At 36.7% G+C, this 24,509-nt stretch overlaps 1 protein-coding gene and 1 long non-coding RNA gene across 19 annotated transcripts in view; one reads left to right on the plus strand and one right to left on the minus strand.

Annotated features, from left to right (window-relative positions):
- Window positions 1-24,509, plus strand: part of CACNA1C (calcium voltage-gated channel subunit alpha1 C) — a 572,293-nt gene that overhangs the window by 319,374 nt on the left and 228,410 nt on the right. For all 16 annotated transcript variants that reach the window (XM_088141261.1, XM_088141249.1, XM_088141247.1 and 13 more), the window contains exons 4-5: window positions 19,629-19,768; window positions 22,525-22,664. In XM_088141261.1, coding sequence (XP_087997387.1) covers window positions 19,629-19,768; window positions 22,525-22,664 — 280 coding nt within the window. The remainder of the gene's footprint in view (window positions 1-19,628; window positions 19,769-22,524; window positions 22,665-24,509) is intronic.
- LOC112540114 (uncharacterized) overlaps window positions 1-24,509 on the minus strand; it is a 149,902-nt gene that overhangs the window by 90,496 nt on the left and 34,897 nt on the right. For 2 of the 3 annotated variants that reach the window (XR_003084190.2, XR_015796273.1), the window contains exons 2-3: window positions 16,421-16,533; window positions 3,640-3,744 (exon numbers count right to left, since the gene is read on the minus strand). This is a non-coding gene — a long non-coding RNA (uncharacterized LOC112540114). The remainder of the gene's footprint in view (window positions 1-3,639; window positions 3,745-16,420; window positions 16,534-24,509) is intronic. The other variant, XR_015796274.1, reaches the window with a different exon arrangement.

A 24,509-nucleotide genomic window follows, 5' to 3' on the forward strand; every position in this document is an offset into this window, starting at 1 on the left:
CCTCTGCATGTGTTTCAGTTTGTCAGTGTGCTTCTAAAGTAAGGTGCCCAGAACTGGGTGAAATATTTATTAATTTACAAACATTGTATGGTACCTGTGCTCATGATTCTAGGTGCCACCTGACAAATGCAGAATGGAGAAGAACAATGACTTTGGAGCTGTCAGCCCTGGGCTAAGTAGACTGATCACTTGACTCTGCATTAGTTTTGTACACTTATATTTTGTATTAAAATAAGAGATAGCATTTATTTTCAAGTGAATGAGAGGCCTTTGAAATTCCAATCCTTTTACCAAAGCATTTGTCAGGAAACGTTGTTTTAGTTTGTAATGAAGGAAATCTGCCAACATTTTTAATGAAAGTTTCCCCAGCCAGAAATGACCGCTGTGTTCTCTTATGCTTAATTGCTGATTTGCCTGCAACTTTGCCAATTAACACGAATTGTTTAGATCAGTTTTCAGTCTAATTTTTATTAACACATAGCTTATACAAGAGAAGATATTACTAAGGATATATGTGGGTGGAAAGGAAGCATTCTGCAAAAGCCTCCAGAAAATAATAATGTGATTTGATTCATAATTTGGAAATCACTTAAGGAAATGTGGTTTGTCTGATCAGCATCATTACTATTTTATTAAAGCTATGTACTTTGCTTTATATTTCAATTTTTCAGTTATATAAAACTAAAAGACTTGTGAAAGCTAGCAAAATGAGGTACTAAATTCTCCCATTACCCCAAAGTATATGTGGTATGGATTAATACTAAATGTCTCATTATGTAGTTTTGTGTCATGAAATCTTACTAGCCCTCCTATTTATCTGGAAAAGAATTTGTTAAAAAAAGGTTAAATTGATCTATTTTTACATATTCACAGGCAATATTGTTATCCATAATAAAAACCCACTTTTCTTCATATCTGCAGTTCTTAGTATCTTGAAAGTCTCACATCCAAAAGCAGTTTTACTATATATTGGGTCTGTAATTTTTTAGACTTATCTCATTCTGGCTTCAGGTTTAGTTTTGAGGCTAATAAATCTTTGGACAGCCTGGTAGGAACTCAGTACTTCTTATCTATAAATTCTGTAAACCATCTGATATTACCTTTGGCAAGAATAGTCTTGAGGAATCAGTCTTGTGGTCCTTTCTTAAAAGCCTGTTTGAACAGATGGCGTTCTTCACCTGTACTTGAGCCTTTGGATTATGCCATTGGTCATGGATGGGTCTTGTCTTCCATACTATTTAACATCTACATGGAACCTTGAACAGATTTCCAGAGATTTGGGGTATGTTGAGAATTACTGGAAAGTTTCTCCTTCTAAGTTGATGGTGACAAGAGGTAGCTCAATAGCTGGGCCAATACTTCAGAACATTTTCCCCATTAAATGGGGACGTCTTTTGCTGGTTGGTAAAGGCAGGTCCATTCTGACCAGTGTTTGCTTGCAAGTGTGCTTTTATAGTTCCTGGCTCTGTATTTGTTAACTATTTTTTAAATGAATGGACTTAATAAACTAGTGGATTGTGATTTTAAACTATTGTGAGCTGTTCCAAAAAAGCTGGAGATGAATGCATAAAATAAACAAAGAATAAATATTCCTTCTTAAATTCAAATTAGAATCAGCTTTGTTAGAACAGCAGATAAAGGCTGAAGAATTGTAGCATTTAATCCCAATTCAGACATGATACCCTATGTGATTTATTTCTCAGCCAAATTAATATCACAGCATGATTGTGAAGAGTAGGAGAAAAATGACTTATATAATAAAAAGATGTACATGTGTGTTTCTGATAGAGGGAGGATGCACCACAAGTCAAGCCCCTTAGTCAATTTATTATATAAATTACATTAAATGTTCAAATTAGCTGCCATTTTCTTCTAAACTCTCCCTTACTTGTTTGACGCATGACCTTTGAAGAGTCCTAAGTACTGAAACATTTTCTCTGGGCGGGGGGAAGAAAACATTGTGATTAGCCTGATGTTTGGTATGCCTTGTCTATATGAAAAAAAAAATTAAAACTCTCTCTTTTATAAACAATATTCTCTCTTAATTAAGTTGACTATTTCACTCTCTATTTATTCCTTTTCTTGTGTTTTCTAGCCCATATTGTCTACTGACTGGTGAACGCTGTATTCTAGAACTTGGGTATCCTTAAGGTTTCTTAAGGCAGTGGAGGGCTGATCCACTCTCTTTTTTCTTTTACTAAACCCATTTTCATGCTCTTCTGTCCTTTGATAAGTGGAGTTGTTACAAGCAGTACTATGCAGTCTTTCAAATGGTATCTAGTTAGTGAAAGAGAGACTGGTACCGTGACTGTGATGGTGAATCTGCAAGGATTTGTTATTTTTCATTCTGCCTAGTTCTGTTTTTCTCCATCCACAAGGAGCAGCGTGCGCAGAATGTTAAATATGTCCTTATATTTACTCGTGGAATGGAAAGGTCACTTGAGCAAGAAAAAAAAAAGATCCATGACCCCAATAGAAAGTAAATGAAGGAAGCTTTAGGGTTCCAATATAAGCTAGAGATTTCAAGAAGGCAGAGGTTACAAAAAGGAACATAAATATCATTTCATTTATAAATACACTCTTGCCAAGACATTTGTTCTGCTGCACAGAAACAACTGCTGGGAGAAAAATCTCTACAGATTAAAAACATAAATTAAAACATCATCAAATCTGCAAGAACACGAGAGAGGAAACTGCCTCCAAGTCATCAAGAAATGAATGGATTGAGCTCCATATTTAAGAAGGGAAGCTCTTCAACAAGAAAAAGGAAGACCAGGAAGACAATTTCGCGCTTGCCAATCATGGGAGATTCTCTCCTACCATTAGTCTGAATGTGTGAAAGGATGTTTAATTGTGTATGCAGTAGGTTTTTATATCTGTTGAATGCTATGCAGGAAGATTGGTTTACAATGCATCACAGTTTGCTGCATTTTTATTGAAAGGGTATTATTGGTCCTTCTTCCATCATTTTTTCTGCTATAGGGTTATGCACATTTTGAAAAGATTTTTAAAATTTTATATATTCTGTATAATATGAAGGTCATATTATAAGCATCAAATTTTAGAAATTAGATTTAGCCAAATAAGAATATTTTATAGTGTGTTTAGGATGTATTATGGTTGGTTGCACAGTCAGCCAGATGTTTAGACTGGATTTGGCATTTTTATCCACCTATCGAGCTCTTCCCAAGGACCTAGGATAGGCAGATGTTGTTGTTTGATGGTGTTAAAGGTATCATCGCAGGATATAAGCTGTTCCAAGTAAAGCTGCCTTTTGGAATTGACTGTCAGTGCCAGTGGTCTTCAAATGGTGCTCCAGATGTTTTGGGATTGCACCCAAGGCACCTATAACTATTGATACTATCTTTCCTTTCTTTTGCCATAGTCATTCTACTTCTATTGGCAGGCCTTTATATTTTGTGATTTTCTCCTCCTATTATTATTATTAATATTAATAATAACAACTTCACCTATCCTGGAAAATCCAGGTTGTCTTAAGAGTTTCACTCCGTGTAAGTTGAGGGTACCTCTCCTCCCCTCCTCCATCCTGTAAGGCTGTTTTGGAAGTTTTATTGCAGTTAGGATTCAGTGTTATTGAGGAGGGCAAGACCACAGAAGAAATTGGCAACTTCGACCTACTGTTGGCTGTGGTGTTCTCAAATGTCTTCTGCAAGCAGTCAAGCAGATTTCAGATAAGGATGATTTCTCTCTCTCTCTCTCCCTCTCTCTCTCTCTCCTGGTTGCCTGTTGTACAAGAGAAAAAGAAGACAGTGTCAGGAAGATAGTAAGCAAAAGAAAAAGGGGCTAACAGAGAAAAGAGGGAGAACAGGAAGAAAGAAGATGGATGGTTTCATACACATCTTCAACTCTCCCTGCCATTTCTGCAGGGCTCCAAAAATATTATCCCTGGGGGAATGTATTGCTTGTGGGGGGGAAAACATTGCCCTCCCTGGGATACATGTCACATGAGATCATTGGTTTTCCCAAATATGCATTTGCAAAGACGGAAATAAGGTTAGGTAAATCCTTCTTATGACAGCCAATTTGGTGTAGTGGTTAAAGGCACCAAGTTAGAAACCAGGAGATTGTGAGTTCTGGTCCTGCCTTAGGCACGAAGCCAGCTGGGTGTCTTTGGACCAGTGACTCACACTTGGCCCAGGAAAAAAGAGGCAAGGGCAAACCACTTCCAAAAATGTTGCAAAAAAGGCTCTTCAGGGATGTCTCCATGTACAGGTAGTCCCCGGGTTAAGAATGCCCAGTTTAAGGATGACCCATAGTTAAGAACAGAGCCTACTGTAGCAAAATTTGAGTTAAATGCACAATGATTTGAATTAAATACATGATGGTTTGAGTTAATTACACAAATACAGTATTATACAATAATACTGTTCCAGCTTACATACAAATTCAGCTTAAAGACAAACATTGGGAACAGAACTTATTCTTAAACTGGGGACTACCTGAAGTCATCAGAAGTCAAGATTGACTTGAAGACATCCCCCACCCCACCCCACCCCACCCCAAATCCTTCTTATATTTGTTCTCTGAAAAATCACAGAGAAGTGGATGAATTTGAAGGAAGTTTATAATAGAAAATTATTATATTTAATTTTATTTGTATAGTGAATTATTTTAATAAATGCAGACAGTGCATTTGGAACTCTCACATAAATATTGGGGATCATTCTTTCACATGCCTGCTAATTATCCTTTGCTAAAGCTCTCCTCGGGCCACTTTCCCTGATGTTTGGCTTCTCCCTGATGTTGTAACCTGATTAAGAAGAAAACAAGCTGGAAATGCTGTGGGACATATTTGCATAAAACTGGCAGGTAGGAGAAGGGTTAAGCATTCTCTCCTAATGGCCAATTACCTGCTAAGTCTCCTTTGCCAGCATTACTAGACAAACAAGAGGGTTAGGAACCCACATTTGCAATGCAACATGCAATTTCACCCTCTGGCATTTCTAAAATGGATGCAGCCCAGGGGTACTCCAAAGAAACAAGAAGTTAACATACTCTTTGATTTGAGAGAAAATAGCTCCAAGGTATTCAGTTTGTTGTAATACGTGTTTTCACAGAGGTTAAATCCAGATAGCGCCTCGCCAATAAGCATTCTTGAAACAACTTACCTTTTTGGCATGACGTAGTTTACTCATGGCAAAAGTTAAACTTTTTAATGTGTACAAGCTTAAAATATATGTTTGATTTTCTTGGGTATCTCAGATGTAATGCTAACTGCTAAATGAGGACAAATTCAGACCAGAAATACAGTAGTGTAAGTAATCTGAAGAAGAGGGGCACTGGTTTAAAAATGTTACTAGTAGTTCCTTCTTGACTCTCTATTATGGAAGCTGCCAACTGTTCTTTATGTGAAAAGACTTCTAGACTTTATTAGTCTAGGATGCAATTTGGTAAGGATAAGGAACTACTGATCGCGTAGTTGATCATATTTCCGCTTGTTTTAAGGCTATTTTAACTTTTATTCCATTGTCATTTTTTTATGTCAATATCAGTGTTTCAAATTATATTGATAATATTAGTGTTTTGTCTAAAAACATGAGTAATAAGGATAAATTACTGTTGCATATGGCAATGTATAAAAACAAGTCTATCTGTATGCTACCCAGAGTCCACTTATACTGAGGTGGCAGATAAATCTCACAAATAAAAGAAAATAATTAGATGTACAGCTGCAGTTCTGCTGAATATTGTCATTTGCATACACATGTGTAGATTGCTCTTCTAGTAAGGAAACAGTGGGATGTCAGGGAGAAACTGAGAAGAGAAAAAGAAGAAAAGAGAAAACTGATATCATAGAAGATAAAGGAAATGAAAACTGTAGAGCTACTGTTTCATTGTGGACCCTTACTAGCAGTCTAGCAGTAGATATATACAGTACCTGAGCATATTGTTTTACATAACTTGTTTATTCCATGACAGAATGATTGAGGGAATGGTTAGTAAACATCATGAATCAAGTAAATATCATGAATCAAGGTCAGCTGATTATGAAATGCATTTACCTCTGTTGTTCCATATCTATGGTGCATCAGATTTATTAGGTACCCATGAATATAAAGGATTGTCTCTCATTTTGGAACATCACTGTCATGTACAAGACGTGCATTTATTATTTCTCATGCAACAGCTCTTGACTGCCCCTTAGTTTTCAACACTCTACTCGGATGATTCTAGTTATGTGACATGGATGAGCCTATTGTGTTAGAATTGCAAATAAGTTGGTAAATATGCTTCTAACAGAATGAGTAACTTCTTCATTGATATGATGAGTTTTATGCACACATACAACCCCTTTATAGCACCGTATTTAAAAAAAAACAAAAAACTATTGAGGAGATATAAGAACCCAAACCAGAGCAACTTTATTTATTTATGAGTATCTATAAACCACCAAGTTCCCACAACTCCAGGTGATTTACAGTAATATGATTAAAACAATATAACGCCGCTAAATCAACACAATACACTATATCAAAATAGTCACATCAGTCCAGGGATCATGGCAGCCCATTGATTAAAAATACAAAAACCAGTTAACCAAACGCCCATTCATATAATACTGTCTTAATGGAATGTTGAAGACAGGGTGATAGTTCTCCAATATGGATGGCTGGAAAGATGGCTTCTTCAAGAGAGGATACGCCACTGCCTCATACAGACTCAGACTTATGATTAGTCATATCCATTTTGTCTTTTGCTACTTGTGAGGGATGGTAGGCTCACTGCGAGGGAAATTAGACATAAACAATCAAGAGACAGAATGGATGTCTGTCGGTTGCTTATTTCCTGGGAAGAAGTTTTTCAAATCATTTAGAAGTTTTGTTTCAATGAACTCATTATAAATGAGTCTTGGAAATTCTTCTTACAGTTTCCAAGATTCTGTATTTACCCCAAGACTAGCATTAAACCTATCTGAACTTTTTCTAATTCTTGCTTCTTTAGTCTTGCCCAGCTGTGCGAGTCTTGACACCACTGTTCTCCTAGGTGTTTCTTCACTTCATTTCCCATAGTTTCTCAGGAACATATTATTAAAATTCTGGAAACATAAATAATTCAATAGCTCAGGTAATTTCCAACATAAAATGTATACCTGAGGAAATTAAAGAATGTGTGCTTTGATGGAGTGCTTATGTATAATTATTCACACATTTCCTTGTTTCTTTGTGTCAGCTCTTCTGAAACATTGCAGTCAACAGTGTAAAAGAGGTTTCTTGTCTTAACAAGGATCATTTTTCACACAGGGAAGTCTGTATAGAAGCCAAGACTATGTTTATCAGCTAGTTGTAGTTCTTTGGTATACCTGTGTAATATGTGGGTCTGTATTAAGGCCTACTACCAAGGAATTGTGGGAAGGTTGAAGAGATAGTAAGGTTGTAGATTTGAGGTGTTTCATTCCCTCATTATCTCCTCCTATTGACTGCAAACAGATTAAGATGGATCCAGAATTGCATGTGAAGAAAGGCCTTGAACTCAGCCAGGAAAACTCTGTTGATAGTACCTTAAGGGCACCTTCACATGTGATGTTTGGAGCATTCCAGGAGGAACTCCATGCCACTCAATGTTATCCTTGTTCAGCAGCTAAGCCTTCAGTTCAGCTGCCTGAATCTGAAATTGCTGCATCACTCATTTTGTTAAGCAATGTGATTCTATAGAGCTTGTTGACGGCCTGTTTCTTAGATAGCAGAAACTCTTCCCTTACCCTGATTCCCTGTTCCTGGAATACCATCACAACAACAGGTCTTTCAAATGGACAGTTGGCTTGACAGTTTTTCAGCTTCTCTGGCATCTCTGGATTTTTTTTTTTTTTTTTTGGCAGACACACGTCATGGAAGGGGAGTCCAGGTAATTAATTTTGCATCTCTTTAGTGTGGAATAGGGGTGAGACATTTTGCTGCTGCTGCTGCTGCAGGTCCCAGGGCTATCTGCAGGGGGAAGGTCAAAAAAAAGTCAAGATGTCAATCACAACTGTGTGATCGAAGTCATGCTTGTTTTTTATGTTTGTCACATAAGGGGGACAGCTGTGATAATGGCTGCCATCTTAACTTTTTTGACCCTCCCCCTGCAGACACCCCTGGGATTTGCAGCAACGTCAGTTGGGCAGTGACTTTTGCTCCTTCTCAGCACTCTGATGTCAGAGCAACAAAATAATTTGCAGATTTTCTTCAGTCTGAGCAGCTGGAGCTCCATGATATCCTAACGCACCTCACATGGTTACAGGGTAGCATTGTAGATCTAAAACCAGTAGCCTCTAGTTGAGTATGAACTGCTAAGATTCCATCAATTTTCTAAGTATCCACCATAGACAGAATGTTTCAACAATATAAAAATATTAAGCTCTAGGAGGGTGGGTTTTTTTTGTTTTGTTTTGTTTTGTTTTAAAGCTTAATGAAGAAAAATGATGACCCAGAATGTTTTATGATGTACCTACTTATCTTAATTGACTGCATCAGCGAACCCAAGCATCTAAGCATGAGGAGTAACAACTTATTAAACAAGGCAAGTGAATCATGATACACTTCATGGTGATCTATCAGATGTAGTTGCCATACAAAAGCAGATCTGATTTAAACAAATTCTTCAAGTATTTTAACTCATAAACAAAAGAAGACATGGCAGATCTTAAATGGACTGAACATAGTTGTTCTAACCTTGCCAGTGTTTTGCTTGGCTTTTCATAACAGCAATTAATATAAAGAGTCCTTAAAGCGTGTCTGGATGTGGTCTTTTACTGCTTTGATTTATTTAGCAGGAAAATGGAAGTGTGGATTCATGCTTCAGCTTTTTTAAGAAAAATAATAAATATCTCCTGAAGACTTGACAAATTACATGTTAAATGTCGTTGTGTTTGGTTGTTTGTATCCTTTTTTTTAAATAATAAGGCTTGTTCTGCTTGAGAAAAACAAATTCCCAGCATAAGCATGTCCTCAAAGGCACAACATATGCAAGATTTTTGTTTTGTTTTAATCAATAGCAGAGCTTTGCAGGAGATTTTGTAAGGATGATTTGAACCACAGCATGTGGTAAGGGTAATGTTTGCAATTTCCTTTCTAGTCATGATCTTGACAATGTTGTAATTAGGACAAACCAACCCATCCCACATCATATGAACAAAAATATTAATGTGCTTTCTGATTACATATTTAATTTTTTAAATCCTAAATTTATGAATTTCCCTGCGAGCCAGTTTTGCATCCAGGTCCAGTTGATGGAGCCCACAATAAAAAGTGGATAGAGTCTGGTTTTGTAGCTTTGCTCTCATTGGTACCATTTGTGCAAAACTTTGGAGTAGCCTTACTTAGTTGAATAAGCTAAGAGGGCCCAGTTCAATGGAGATGCCTTCCTACGTTTTGAAATAAGGGAAGTAATGTACATTACCATCTAAACATGGTAAGATGATTAAATGAAGACCTTAATTTATGTAATGGCTTTGGGAACAGGAGATCCCATGACAGAATAAAAAGAAAGACCCTACTAGTACTGGTACAGCTAAGGAAAACCTGGCTCAGTCCTGGGCTGGGGATGAGATAAAAGTGATATAATGGGGCAAGTTTGCGCTATTTTTAGGTGCAATGGAAGTCACAGCCTGAGAACTGTTCACTTATGGGCAGCTCATCCCAGTAAATGCCTTAGATTGAATTTGGTGAGACTACCATTTATTTATTCCATTCAGCCATTTTCTACTATAGCTGCACCACTAGCTAATCCTGCTCTGGGTCACTTTTCCCCATTCTTATCCCTCATCTGAGTTGGCTAAGAATTATCAGAGTTTTAGCCCAATACAAATGGGGACCTCAAGCTGGAACATAACCTTCATCTGTTTTGTTAACCTCGAGGGCTATGTGCCAAACATTTGAAGGAGGTGTTTCTCAGTGTGATGATTTTTCACAGAATCCATTACAATAGACTACCTAGTTTAAATCTTTCTCTTAACTGTACATATGAAAACCACTGAAAATTAAATCCCTCTGCAGTCAGTTGATCTTTTGACTACATCTTGTATTCTCCATGTTCTTGTTCTAACAAGTCTCAATATGTTAACCATTTCTTTTTGCTTGCTGTTTCTTTTCTATAAAATGCTTCTTGTGCCGGGACCCACAAAGGCATTTTCAGGCACAGCCTGGGTTTTCCATAGGTTTTCCAACCTATCCCATATTCTCGATATGGCACTTCTAACATAATGATTTTTAAAGTCTACATTAACTTTAACTTTGTCTTACCATTAAAAAACATGCCATCCAAACCTCAGGTCATGCTCTTCTAATTCTAAAATTCTCTTATTTTTCAATAACACCCACTCTTTCATCCAAACCAAAATATAATTTCAAATCAGGCAATCCCAATCCTTGTTCCTTTGCATCTTGAAGAATTTTAAATTTAAGTTCATATAAACCTAGATATATTTTTCTGCCATTGCTTAAATGGTGCATCAGTTGTCAAAGTAGGTAGACAAAAGGACATTTGGAACTGAACAACATAAGATAGAATTTCAAACTGAATTATGTACAAATGATGAACATGTAATTGCTAAAATGTATAAGCTTTTACTGAAATCTGAAATGGAAGAAGAACAAATTAAAGAGTGTATGATAAAATGGGTTAAGAATTTTTGTTATAACATACATATGGAACAATGGGAAAATATGTGGCTGAAAGGGCTGAAATTCATATTATGTTACAATTTAAAAGAGAAATTTTATAAAACGATGTACTGTTAGTATATGACACCAGAAAAACTATTTAGAACGTATAAAGGTACTTCAGATTTATGTTGGAAATGTGGAAAACATGAGGGATCATTTTATCATGCTTGGTGGACTTGTAAAAAAGCTAGAAAACTTTAGATTCAAATGCATATAGTGCTACAGAGAATTTTAAAGATTAATATTCAACTGAAACCAGAACTTTTCTTGCTGGGAGTAATGGACAGACAACTAGAAAAGACTTGTGGAAGATAGTTTTTGTACATAGTAACTGCAGCAACATTATTATATGCACAAAGATGGAAAGGCTATGAAATACCCACAATAGAGGAATGGTTGGTGAAAACTAAAGAATTTGCAGAGATGCAAGAGATTCCCCTTGCCAAATGCATAATATGGAGATAATATTATGGACATATCTTAGAGAAGGTCATAAGGATTGCAGATTATATAGATGGTAGATGTGAAGTACTTTCAACTTTGAACTTTGAGAATCCTATATAAAAGTTGAGTAGGCAGAAAACCCATTTTAAGTTAGATTTATAAATATATCTACCCTTATTTCTGCTCAACATTTCATTTTACAGTACTAAATTGTTCAGAGGTTCAGCCTTCCATACATAGCTGTAGATCTGGTTTCAAGTAAAATTGTCAATATTATAACAATGACAGATAATACAAGTGTAGTATCTGTGCTGTCATACTTGAAAAACAGACTTTGGTATTACAGAAAAGACACTGTCTACATTTATTGGTGATTGGAAGCTTCTTCTGGACTTTTTCTGTAAAAATGGAAAAAAATGAACTTGTGATTTATGGTTTTGATGATTAGACAGATTATAGAAAGAAGAGCAATATGATGTACCATTAGACAGAGGGAGGTTAAAATATATTTGTACTTATAACTGCTGTGAAGAATATCAGAAGCCATTTCTTTATGTTTTTCTTTCTTTTCTGCTTTTTCCTAACTTTTTTCCTTTTCTTGCACTTTTTGCTTTTTCTTTGATTTCTTGTTTCTTCTTCCTTATATTAGCTTGTGTTAGTTTTTAGGTACTTTTTGAAAGCTTTAATAGAAATTATATTTAAAAAAATGTTGGCAATTATTAAATAAATGGTGTTGAAAGAGTACTCCAAGCTTTGTTGCTAAAGAATCGAGTCTGTTCTTTAACCATCTCTATGCACAAAACATGTGCTGTATGAATCAATAGGCATCAGTTCTTACTCAAAATGGTTCTTATATCCACCATAAAAAAACCAACAGATAAAGACTATTCTCTATTGAAAATGGAATCTTTGTGAGGAGGACCCTCATGCCTTTTCACTGATGTTCTTACATTTAAAATTGGTTTTGTTTGGTTTTGTTTTGATGGAAGAGCAATACAATGTGTGAGCTCTTATTTGCTCCCAAATATGGTAATGGTTAGAGAGAGGTTTACTCACAACTAGTTCATAACTTGGGATCAGGGAGTTCATAATAAGGACTGCCCCATTCTTCATAGACCCATAAGATTTATTCTAGGAAATGGGATCCATGGTACAGTGAAAACATGTTTTATTTATGCTTGGTAGATATAGGTATAATATACTTCAAATTATTATTCTTATGCCAGATCCTTCCTTCTTGATTCTTGTTAGACTTTGACTTCATTCTGGCCATATGCAGTACTCTAAATTTCTTTGTGACAAGAGAAAAGGCCTTTATTTACTATATTGACAATGTTTCCTGGATAAAAGAGAGAAATGTACTGAATCCTTTGCAGGATTTTTTTTTTAAACTGTGCCTCATGTCTCCTTAGCAACAAAGTGTGTTTTGGAAGGAATCCAGTATCAACAAATCTGCCTCAGAATCTGTTTTATAGAGTTGATCCTATAAGTATTCCATTCTGGCTCCGTATTACTAAAGATCAGTTTTATTCATCCTAATTGCGGCCATGAGTTAACAATCACACAGAAAAGGATATTCCTGTAAAAGGTTTGTTGATAACATGTAATCTAGAAATCCAGTATCTGTTACACTCAAGTTCTTTTCCTTGGCTACCCGCTTAATTTCTTCCACTTACAAATTGCTCCTCTCAGTTTGTTCCTTGCTACAAAATTCTTAAAATACATCTCACGCAATGGAATAGCCGCTAATATAAGTTGCTATAATATTCTGTGGGTGCATTTGGGGAAATTCTGGTAAAGGACACAGGTATTTGAATAAACCAGAATTCACCTTGCACTCTTTCACATACGTGAGTGAGCTTTCAGATTACAGTAAAGTTGTTGGAGAAAAACGCCAGTGATGTAAATTGCTATAAACTTGTCAGAGAAATGATAGCTTGATCCCATATCTAGAGGGAAGAGGGATGTCATAACAAGAGTTGGACAGATTGCATAACCAATCAAGAAAACTGTTTCATATTCATTCTGTCCTCTGAATGAATTTTCTTAACTCAATAAGTATTCATTTCTCAGCTTTCCCTCTTGCCAACAACCCTCTCAACCCAGGTTGATGGTAGCACAGTGCATTATGTTATCTTGTGTAGATGTTTTTATCCCCAAACTATTGGTTCTGAATGTGTTCCATTTCTTCAGTATTCTAATATATTATTTGATTCAACTCTAAGATCTAGTTTTGTGGAGAAATCATACCAGTCAACATAGTAAATAGTTAATATTACCAATACAATGGCATACTTGAGATTGAAGAAGTACAGAACAATACAACTGAAGAGTAATGATAATAAAATACATAGTGCATTAATTTAGTCAAGGGTATGCTGGACATCTGTATTTAAAGAAAAATTAAATAAGTTGAGGAAATAATTTTCCTTCACAGGAAGGAAGAGGAAAAAGAATCTTAAGAATAATAGGATCATTAAGGTTTCTAGGATAAGCTAATAGTTTCTGCAGCTAGAATAATTTCTCACTGGTATGGGGTGAAATGGAATTATGAATAAAAGTCTATGCCATTTTTTTTAACATTTAATGTAGTAAAAGGCCCCATGTTATTCAAATATGGCATGAATAGATATCTGCCAAGAAGATCTTTATGTTCTGAGAGAGAACGAGAGATTGTACATCTAATTGTTATTTTTCTGTAGGAGTAGTGAGATGGCATTACAAGATCATATACCTACTCTATGGGGAAAGAATTGTAGAGTCTCTCTGCTAAAATTGGAAGTGGTCTTTGCAATACGGTAAATATAAAGTCTTTTTTGAGGGCAGGTTGCCTCAACCTACATTCTGAGAAAAGAATGGGACCAGAAAACTGCTGGATACCTCCCCCCTCCCTTTCAGGTGGATTATTGTGGTTCAGAGGAGGAACAGAAGATTCTAGAATTCTCCAGAATGTTCCTTCTCAGAATGTTTGGCTTTACAGATTTCTACTTGGTGATGTCACGGACCCACTCTGATAATTTTCTTGGCAATAGTATCAGGTTTGTCATCGCCCTCTTCCAGGATTTTAAAAAATTTCTCAATCTAGCACACAGCCCTGATATTCCCTAGAGGTCTTCCAGGAAGGATTAACCAGACCAGACTGATTAGCTTCCAGATCTGCCAAGACAAACTGTAGGATTCCAAATGCTGCAGCATTTTATTTTGGTATATCACATGTATTTTGCTATGTTATATTTGGTGGAGTTTATCTGTTTGCATCCTCTTAGACTGACTGTTGTAACAAAGTATTTTATAGATTTTTTTTCAGTATGATTACTATTAATTATATAAGGAGCAAGAAAGAGGGGGGAAATCCTAACACAGACTTGGTAAGGTTGGGTAGAAGAACATAATTAGCTAGGTCCTTTAGTACAGAGGCCAGCATCCAGTGGTAGATCCTGGATCTGGGCCTCTCTGTCCTAGCAAGTTCCATGTGCCTTGGAACATGAAGCTTAAAGAAATCTTATAAGCATCAGAAACATGGCAAAAAGAGGCATATGTTACTTAACCATCCAAGTCTTTTACAGGCATATAGTAGCCATACATCACAACTGCACATTTTCAGTTTATTTTAAGACAATATCTCAGAAGTATGAGTGCATCTTAAACGCTAACAAACTTATTCAGATAGATTGCCAGCTTTTAGAAATCATTAACATGAAGGTGATTGGTGATAGATCTCTTGATCTTGTACTTATCCCAGAAATAATTTAAACATTATACTATACTTCATGTATACTGTAACTACAGAGATTTAAGTACAAACATTTATATAAATTGTGAAAACTGCTTTTCCTTAGTCATGAACAGTTTAGCATATGAATATGATTGGGTGAACAATCTGGATAGATCAAAGCCCTATTTTCTGAAGTATTAGAGACATTCCATTAGCTGGTATTTTGCTGCTAAGGGAGAAACTTAATCTTAGAAGTACAGGAGAAGATGAGGTAATGCTCCTCATTCTCAGCTAAGGGAAGTATTATTATATGCCTACAGAAGGATACTCAATCAGAGATAAGTTTAGAATTGTAGCCTGGAACACAGATGGTGATATGACAGCTTCTCCATTGGGCAAGCGGAGAATTTAACAGAGCCAGAGATTTACTATTTAATTGTGTGTTTCTAACTATAGAGGATAAATTGATAGGTGTGAATATTAAAAATTAAATTCATGACTTAATCTGCCATTTGGGCTGTTCTTGTTTTCTTTCCTGCACACTCACGTACTGCTTTATATAATAGGCATATTATAGTGCATGCCTTCTGTTCATACAGAATGACCGTTAGGCCCCCAGACCTGACCACCATCCTAGCACAGAACACATTCTTTAGTCCTCCATAGAACAAAGAAACATTATTTATCACATGAAATAAATTTGCAAATGAACCCAATAAAATGTCTGCAGTGAGTGTTTGGATATATAATGTACTATTATTAAAAACAGGAAGAGAAAATAATGTAAATATTGAAGATGAATGAGGGAATCCTGCAAATGTGGAAAGGATGGAAGGGAAGATATCCTGAAGACTCTGTTTATATTCTGCTATATTTGGTGTAGTAAAACTATAATTCTGGAGTGAATGATAGAAGCTTGTGGGAGGAACAAAGCCTAACATAAAAAGCAATGTAAGGCATTTGTCCAACATAATTGAAGGATGTCTCAGGATGGTTAGCATTTCTTTAATCAATTATATTTCAGTGACAACATCTGGAAGTAGTTTGCTGGTCAGGGTGTATCTTTGACAGGGTAAGAGATGAAGTACAGTTTTTACCTGCTTCCTTGCAAAGATAGATGAACTATGAATGAGCTGGTGCAGAGAATAAGCATATTCTCTCTGTGTTTACAGGTTTTAAATCTTTTTCCTGAAACACTGTGTTTAGTGTTAATTACAATAGAGTCCTGAGATTGGAACTGCCATTCAGATTTTTCCATTGTAGGTCAGAATATAAGAAGTTTTATATTCTGACATATAAAGAAGTTATATTATATGGTAGGTCAGAATATGAGAAGTTTTATATTCTGACATTAACAAATACAGTGGCTGACTTCACACAACATACTTAATATTAAACCCAGATTAACAAAATACAAATGCTTGTTTCATATCAACCGATGTGCCCAAATAAGTAAACCATATTATGGCTTAAACATAATGACCAGTTCACACAATAGGCTAAACAACAACTTTTAGCCTTGTCAAGCAAAATGTTTGACTCAGGCAAGAGATTACCTTCCTAATCTGAAAAGGATGCTTTGCTCTCTAGCAACACTTACCAGTGAGTTTTGCCTGGCCTCCCCAAGTGATACAAACTGCACTGCAAGATTTACTGCAGGAATGGACCATTTTATGGTAGCTGTGGCCTCCATGACATTTTCTGGGGGAAGGGCTGCAAGAGGGTAGAACAGCAATGTACATCAGGTTAGCAGTGTCATGCATTTTGATTGATTGATTGATTGATTGATTATGTGTCATCAAGTTGTTTTTGATTCCTAGCTATCACATAGATAGATTTTCTCCATGATGATCTGTCCCTAACCTGGTCCTTCAGGTCTTCCAGCAGTGCATCCTTCGCCACTGTAACTGAGTCCACCCACTTTGCTGCCGATTGTCCTCTTTCTTTCTACCTTTCCAAGCATTAGAGCCTTTTCCAAAGATCTGGGTCTTCATATAATGTGTCCGAAGTAGGATCATTTGAGCCTGGCCCATGCATTTGACACAGCCAATATTTTCTGTTTGGCTTTTTCCCCCCCTTGGCATTGGCAAAGATGGTTCTTTGCTTTAACTAGATGAAACTTATTTTAGATCCTACTCTGCAGTTTTTGTACAGCTCACATCTCAAAACAGGGAGGTAGCATCCTCTGCATTTCTGGTCAGAGGAAGCTCCAGAGACATCCCCCCCCCCCAAAAAAAGAAAAAGGGTTTGGGGAACTGCCTGTGGTCTTGGGACCTCAATTTATCTATCCCTGGCTTCCTGAAATAATTGTGATTCCTTAAACAGATAAGTTATCTGGATTTCAATTTAGGCTTTGATCTGCAATACCCAAACTTTTATACCGCAATTGACTAACATACAGCTTTATGCAACTCTCCCTAACCTATCTGTAGACTGGGGATAGCTACTTGCTAATAGCCAATCACAAAATTCAAACAACTTGAAAATTCTATTACAAACTGAAAAACTCTTAGACAGTAATACAAATTGTGAGCTAAATTTTTAGTTTTTATTAAGGGCCATGTCCTTGGATCTACATCTGATCCAAGCAAAATGTTGCTATATTTTGAAGCTGATATCAGATGGTTTGGGTTCTGGACAACAGTGTGATCAGCAAAGAACCAGCTGTTCTCTTGTAAGCAGCTGTCCTACTTCTCCCCAAGGAGTTAGAGCCTAAAGAATTCAGAGCATATATAAGTGGCAGCTTCTTCAGTGCCTACAGCTGAGATATTTGAAAACATCTGCTTTGCTGCTATCAGCAAACAGCAAGGTTTAGTTCTTAATGTTATGGATTTCTGCCATGCCTTCTTTGTTTTTTCTGAAATAGGGTGACCAGGTATCCTGGAATTGCCATGGCAGTGCTGATTTTGAGAGAAAGTTCCTGTGCCCATACCCCCAAAGAGGAAGCAACCTTACTTCCAGGAACTTGTCCTAGCAGGCTGGCAATCAGCAGAACCAACTGATCACTGTTCATTGTCCCATGTGAATATTTGAATAGGGCAACCATATTGTAGCTTCAACAATTCAAATGACTGCTAAAGGCAGCAAAGCGATACAAAATCTCAAACAGTTTAACAGCCATCTGATGGCCATCCAGATTTTTATAGCCTGAACTGGAGCACTATGGTAGACTCAGGAACACTCTGCAAAAATCATAGATATGACATTATGTAATCAGACAGTCCTGGTAGTACATAGCTTTGTTTTCATTCAACAAAATAGCCCCTTTCATTTGGGGCTATTTCCTGGTGACTGGGAGATTTTTTCCATTTCCTGACTGATAAAGAAGTTTATTATATTATTGTAGTCATCCATTAACCTGATTTCACCTGGAAATCATCTTGCAACCAATGTGAAAGTACATTGTGGAAGAAGAAGCATTAGGGAATAGGATTCTCTCTGTCTCTGTATGAGTGTGTGTGTGTGTGTGTGTGTGTGAGAGAGAGAGAGAGAGAGAGAGAGAGAGAGAGAGAGAGAGAGAATGTGGTAGGATGATAATGACTATGATGATGATCCTGAATCTTCATCTGTATGATGAAGGCATCTTCTCTGAAGGCTGTGAACCATAATTTGCCACACTAGTCCAGTGCGAGTTGGTACATAGATATTTTTGACTTGCCAGTCTAGAGCTGAGAGAGAGTGACTGGGCCAAGTCATCCACTAGGCTTCTGTATCTAAGGGAAGACTTGAACCTGGGTCTCCCCACTCCTAGTCCAACCCCTTCACCACAATGTCACACCAGCCTTATTGTGTGTGAGTATATATACGTATGTTCCTATTAATTTGTCACACTGTAATTTTTATTAGGTTTAAAGGTTATCAAGATACTCAAATTAGCCTTCAAAAACTAATTCAAACCTAAAATTTATCTTAGCAACATGAATTTCAAGGATCAAACAACTGGTTAAACATGTGTTTTCCAAACTATTAAACTGCACCAATACTATAAGGGCGCTATCGTATATCAGATGTTGATAAACTGCAACTGAAGCTTTCCTCAAATTTGTGATCAGAGGTGAAGAATGCTGGGAGCTGAACTTAGCTGTGATATGCCTACATTTCTTTTGAATAACTCTAATCATGAAGTTTTCTTTTACACTTTGTCACACCACTTCTCAATAACTCCTCTCAGCAACTGCCTTCTCTCCAAAAATGTAATCTTTTCCTTTTCTTTTTTGGTCACTAGTTGCAATTACAAACTTGGAACTCTAAATAATTCAACAATATATAATTCTACTTTGAATGAAAGTATGGAAATAGAAAGTAAAGAATTTCAGGAAATAGTTTATCATTGTGCTCCTAGATTATTTCTCTCTCCTTCTTTCTCCCTCAAAGAAGATTCCCAGAGCATTATTTCATGAATGTTGATCCTGATATGCGTATGATGCTTTTGTTTGACTGTGCAAATTTAAATTTGAAAAGTAACAAAATTAAAATAACTATACGTTGATTTTAGTGCTGCTTTACTGTAACTGGCTCCATGATTACAGGAATTGAAGTCAAATATATATGGAAGGCATTGGGTTGGGAAGTGCTGCTATGTTCCAGATAGCCAAAACCATAGAGAGTACATTGTTATGTGTAAATTATTTGGCTTGATTTTGGGAGGGACATTAGGAAACTACCCCAGATGATGTGACCATCTTGTGAAGAAGACAGTTGTTTTAACTTGGAAGTATAGTACTTTCTTTCTCCTCTTGAGGTAATGTTCCTGTCATCTTTCAAAGTTAATCACTGTGTTCCATGTTTTCTTTTTCTTTTCTCTGCAGGAACGAGTGGAATATCTCTTTCTCATAATTTTTACAGTGGAAGCATTTTTAAAAGTAATAGCATATGGACTTCTCTTTCATCCGAACGCTTACCTCCGCAATGGCTGGAATTTACTAGATTTTATAATTGTGGTAGTAGGGTAAGAATCTATGTCTCTTTCAAATCTTCAGGGAACAGTGGGTGTCTTTAAAGAAAATAACCACAGATGTTTGAAAATTAAATATTATATTACTATGATGAATACATAGATAAGGTAGTACTTCTTTCTGCCCCCCTTCCCCCCTCTCCGGCCCTTGACTTTTGGAAGAGATTCTATGCTTTTAAAAGGTATCTATTATATAGATATTTAGTATGTGAAGTATTTCAGATGCAGAGGTGCATTTAGAATGCAGCATCAGAATCTCATGCATATCATCGTCATTAAAGATAAACATATTTGGAGTTGACACACTGCCCTGTGGAGCATCATCCCCCCTGAGGTGAGGTTGGCCCCATCCCTGTTAACGTTTTGTAAGTCCTTCAAAATTTGGTTGTGGAGTCCTTGGGGTTCTCTGAGCTTAGTTGTTTTCTTGTAAACATTTCGTTACCCGGCTAGGTAACACTGAAACACTGAAGATGTAGCTGGGTAATGAAACGTTTGCAAGAAAACAACCAAGCTCAGAGAACCCCAAGGACTCCACAGTTCAACCCTGAGCTGCACATATTCTCTTCTATTGAGACTTGGTTGTGTCATCAGGCTTGGGGGTCCCAAGGGAATGGTGAGTTAATGAGATGGCCCCATTGTCTGTAATCTTATGCTCTCTTCTTACCTTGCTAAATTATATATTATTGTTTTAATTGTTGATTGTCTTTTTTATATTGCTATTTTATCATTTTTATTGTAAGCCACCCAGAGTCACATTCTGTAAGACGGGTGGCTATATAAGTATGATAAATAAATAAGTAAATAAATAAATGATATCAGTAGATAGATTTCCATAATATATTTTTCTTTGTTTAAAACAGCTCCCGTGGTAGAATGTTAAATCTGGGTTTTGGTTCTGGGGAGGTTTTGTCCAACTCTTTATCCTTTTATTGCCCTCTTTGAAATAGGCCATTGTCAGTCCTACAAGGTAGAGTAGACTCAGAAACCAATGCCATAAAGGTCAGGAGTACTTTTATTCTAACCATGATAGTAACAGAATCTTGCAAGTCTACATGTGCTTGCCTCCCCCTCCCCACCGCCCTCTTTATCTTTGTGTGAACTAGGGAGGGGCTTGTCTGAGTCGTTTTCTCAAATTCGTTTCTTGGCCCAAGCTCAAGCCTCACTTATGTAACCATTGCCTTGGTAGCAGTTGTTCCTCCTGTTCTTCAAGGCCGTTCCCCATTCCCTCTACGTCATCTATGTTAATAACTGTTAAGGGAAGAAATCTCCCCAAAATGTGGATCTGTTTCCAGCATCCCCACTGAGTGGCTAATGGCAGGATGAAAGTTAACCTCCCTTCTCTGAATCCAGGCACTCTAATTCAAATTTGTTTCCTAGTTAAACACCTCCCAATTACTTTAGACAAAGGATAAGAGAACAAATTTCCAGTATAACTGGGGACTCTTGACACCTAGCAGTAATATACAGTGGAGCTTTGTGAATCTATTGATATCAGAATAGAAAGTAATTGCTCCTAATCTATATATTGGAAGATTTAATTTGGTTGAATTTCCATGCCATCTATTCAGTATAAGAACATCAGGCTTTGATCACTTCTGCAAATATTTCATGTGAGAAAGAAGGTCCAAAGTCCCCTTGAGGAATTTTGCTAGTCTTATTAAAGATGGCATTTTTGACAACTTCTTCACCATAAATTTTCAGTTCTCACTATGAGGAGGAACCCACATATTGACTTGTAATTTCATTTTAAATGAGTAAAATAACATTTTGGTGGCAGTTCTATATATGTGAATTATCTACTTCATTAAAATGAAAAGTGCAACCAAGTATTGATTTTCAGAGCAAACCAGACATCCTCATAAAATCAAAGCTTCTGAGACACATCACAGAGAAAAGTCACTTTGACTTATACATTTTAAGGTTATAGTTATGAAAATCAAAGTCCTTGACTGATTGATTGATTGATTGATTGATTGATTATATACCATCAAATTGCTATCAACTCTTAGCAATATAGATAGACCTCCAGAAGAAAGAGTATTAGTAGTCTATTCAAAAATCTGGGCTTAATTACATACAATTTTCCATCATCAGGAAAATATAGAAATATAAGTACTCTTGACTTTTCTTTATTTCACTGGCCATGATCTTCAGGGACTGTAGCATCCCAGATACACATGGCTTTCTCTTGCCTGTGTAAATTCAAGTTTTTCTTCTCCTTGTGCATTCCTGGAGTGCCTGTCACTGGCTTTACAGCTATAACATTCAAAACTGTTACTTTTTTCTTCTCTTCCCATACATTCCTTCCAGTATAGAGAGGCTGCAGGTTTGCAGCCAAAAGTATGTACACTGATTAATATATTTGTAAAATTAGGTAGATTCTGTTAAATTTGCCACTGATTCTTCCAAATCTCTAGGCCTTTTTAGAAACTGCAAAGCATGCTTGGAAATCACATTATTGCCATTAACTGATATGTTTTTAATAGGGCATGTGTACATTTTGATTACACCATCATTTTTACATTTGGTAAGCCATATAATATTTGAAATGGGAAAGAGGTAAAGAAAAGCATGCTACAGGCATTATAGTGGGTTGCATCTATCAGTTACAAATATTTGTTGTATTTGATCTCCCTTATGCAGGATCTCCTGCAATGTATCAAGTAGCTTGATTACTTCTTTCTCTGTACTGTATGCTAACCATTTCTTTCTTTCTTTTTTTCTTTCATTCCTTTCATCCCTTGCCGCAGGCTTTTTAGTGCAATTTTAGAACAAGCAACCAAAGCAGATGGGGTAAATTCACTAGGAGGTAAAGGGGCTGGATTTGACGTTAAAGCACTTCGGGCTTTCCGAGTACTACGCCCTTTACGGCTGGTATCTGGAGTTCCTAGTAAGTAACCAAGTCATTTTTTTATTGCTTTTAGGAGCAAAAGCTGATACTGTGAAAAGATGCAGAAAGAAATAATTCAGAGAACTATTCCATCCATAATGTGAAAATTAATTTCAGGGTGGAATACAAAACGGGGCTAAGCAGATGTTGCTTATAGCTGAGGTTATAATTACCATCAAATAATTAAAAAGAGTAAGGTTGAATGTCAGGTAAGGGAAACCGTTTTTTAAAGAGTGGGGCTGCTCTGTGGGTCATGTGAGATTAAATTATTTCTAAATGATATGAAATAATGTATCAGTTTAAAGCAACATGAAATGAATACATAATCATTATAACGAATCTACCATAAATTAAATCAGTCCAACGAGTGAGATGCTGGCTCTGAAGCTGATGTTTATTAATAGTCTCACAAATGGCTGGCTTGATGAAGAAGTCTCCCCTGTTCTTTAATGCATTGCACTCTTCTTTCTCAAAAGTCTGGACATTCGATCAATCATTTTTGATACAGTGGGGTAATAGGAGCATTATTTCCTGTCTGGAATTTTATCTTATTTTTATTTATTCCATACCCACTCAAATGATTTCAGATTTTTATATTTATTAGTTAGCTGAAAAATTAATTATTTGTTATACTGCATTGCTAACCTCTCACATCTGGTTCTGAGAAAATTTATGTAATGATGAATTGGAATTGCCCATAATATAGTGGGGAAATAATGATATGGCATTCTGGATACATACAATTATTTATACCTGGTAATGGAAAATTGCCATAGATTGCGTGGCATAAGGAATATAGCATGGTGTAGAGTGCTGTTCCTCAACCTTGGCAACTTTAAGATGGGTGGACTTCAACTCCCAGAATTCCCCAGCCAGCATGAGAAATGCTGGTGTAGAGAATGTTATATGGAATGAAGTCTTGAGTCTTAGATACAAGTAGACAAAATAGTTATTCATATATTAGAAGAGAGACTTGGCTCAGTTAAGGCATGGGGAAGCAAAGGAAAGAACAAATCCATCAACTGATAAATAAAGTTTTTATTACCAGAGAATCCTTTTAGAGTAGATGTGGCAACCCATGAGGTTTTCAGCTTAACAAAAAACTTGTAGCGCAGCAGGATGGCATATATGAGGTTCCTTTCTCCTTAACCATGTAATATTGGGAATTATTTCAGAAAGAAGCCCCAGTAACGCAAACATATTGGCTGGGTGCATCATCCATTATAATACTGCTGTTCAGCTCTCATTCATTTCAGTGGTTCTTGTATCGAAGGGCTTCCAGGGGATTGTGGGTCACCATGACTTTGGGCTGTCTGACGCTGACTGTGTTGCTGTCGGTGTGTGCTGACAGCTACTACTGAGGTGGCTGATACATGGCCCTGTGATAAGATTTCCTTTGGGTTCTGGTTGTGCAGAAATGAACGAGGGGTATTGTTGCCACAAGGGACCGATAAGGTGTGCTGCCCACTTGCCTTTATTCAACCGAGGTGGATGGGCAGTAGAGAAAGGACTTCTCTGTATTGTGACCTCTGAACTTTGTGATGCTTTCCTAAAAGAGCTTTAGTTATCCTCCTTCTGGTTTCCATTTTGGTCTTTAGGAAAGACTTAGCTCTTTCAATCAGTGTTGACTCTGCATAATGTAAAGTAGAGTCATTGACTGAGACTGAGATCAAGATAGAATCCAAACATTTCTCCAGGATTTCTGAGTGGGAGTGGGGCTTTCCACTCAAGATGGCTATGAGAGAGCCAGCTTCTTGATTGTACAAGGCACATCTTGCCTAGTTGTTAAAATATCATTATATCTCACTTGTCAAAGCAAAGTGGAAGAATCCAGGCATAAATCAC

The sequence above is a fragment of the Python bivittatus genome, unplaced genomic scaffold, assembly GCF_059951505.1.
Source record: "Python bivittatus isolate LINGU-HERP-01145 unplaced genomic scaffold, Pbiv_v1 ctg000330_np1212, whole genome shotgun sequence".
Lineage (NCBI taxonomy): Eukaryota > Metazoa > Chordata > Lepidosauria > Squamata > Pythonidae > Python > Python bivittatus.